At 31.8% G+C, this 1,204-nt stretch overlaps 1 protein-coding gene across 1 annotated transcript; it reads right to left on the minus strand.

Annotated features, from left to right (window-relative positions):
- Window positions 1-224: 224 nt before the first annotated feature.
- On the minus strand, window positions 225-881 carry LOC134243714 (complement C1q tumor necrosis factor-related protein 2-like). Its single transcript, XM_062725945.1, has 2 exons — window positions 758-881; window positions 225-622 (listed from the first exon to the last, which is right to left on the minus strand). The coding sequence occupies exons 1-2, from the start codon at window positions 813-815 to the stop codon at window positions 225-227; spliced, it is 456 nt and encodes a 151-aa protein (XP_062581929.1). The 5' UTR covers window positions 816-881.
- Window positions 882-1,204: the final 323 nt, after the last annotated feature.

Genomic DNA, 1,204 nt, shown 5'->3' on the forward strand with positions numbered 1-1,204 from the left:
GATAAGGCTGGAATAAATACGATGTGCAATAGGTGTACCTGTATATTACTTCATAAAAAGGAAACGACGAAAAAAATCATCTCGTTTGCCGTGCGTTTTACTTGTATGAGTTCCATTATCAACTGTAGCAAATTAAAAAAAAAAAAAAAAACATCCAACATTTAAAACTTCTTATAAGAATTTTTATTTCAACCATAAATGATTTTCATTCCATTTTTTAAAATTTAAATTTGTTTAGAAATTAGATATCCTGTAAACAAATTATAATTTCCGAACACATGCCGCCCTCCATCTGCCTGTCTTGCCCAGACTCTGTCTCCTTTCTTCAAGGCTACGACTACAGTCCCCGAAGCCTGATCAAAATACGAAGGATTTGAGTAAATTGTTGCCACCCATTGACCATTTTTAACCAATGCGATATTTATGTAATTCTTGTTGATAGCCATAACAGAACAGGAAAATACATATAATCCTTTCATTGGAGCTTTAAAGTGGCCAGACCATTTGTCATATCCGTTTCCATAATTAGTAATTACTTTGTCGTATTTAACTGCCTGTTTATTACCTAGGTACATGTTGTGCGTAAGTAAAGCACTAAAACCCACTGCAGGGTTGAGATGTCCTGGAATTTAAATAACAGTCTCATTTTAAAAACTCTGTAAGACAATATTAGAACAAACAATAGAGTGGTAATGTTTTAAACAACTGACCAATCATCAATCATCAATCATTTATTAAAGCGGGAGTAAGAGCATACCTAAATGGATGAAGTTTGCTAAAAATAAAAATGTCCAGATCAAAGCTTTTCTGTCCATTATTGATGCACAAAAGTAGTTTTGTCGTTGCAATGTTGTTGTCTCTTGAATTTTGGAAGACGTCAGCTATTACTATCTAAAAAAAACAGTTTAAACTTTAGTTTACTTTCACCTTTTAGAAAATTTAAAATTTCATTTCATTTAACAATTTTTCAGAAATGTTGATTCTGTTTGAAATTGCATGCATTAAAATATACTGACACGCAAAAGAAACGCAACAAGCAGTGATCTACAAATGTTTGATTTTTTTTATCTATGATTTTCAAAAGCGAGTAAAGTAAGGATAAACTCGCTTTTCAGAACATCGGAGACTTGATAAAAATGTTAATTGTTTATCTGTTTACTTTACTAAGTAAAATATAACTGTTAAAACACCCCCCTCCCAGCAA

The sequence above is a fragment of the Saccostrea cucullata genome, unplaced genomic scaffold, assembly GCF_032062105.1.
Source record: "Saccostrea cucullata isolate Sc308-1 unplaced genomic scaffold, CSIRO_AGI_Scuc_v1 ctg898, whole genome shotgun sequence".
Lineage (NCBI taxonomy): Eukaryota > Metazoa > Mollusca > Bivalvia > Ostreida > Ostreidae > Saccostrea > Saccostrea cuccullata.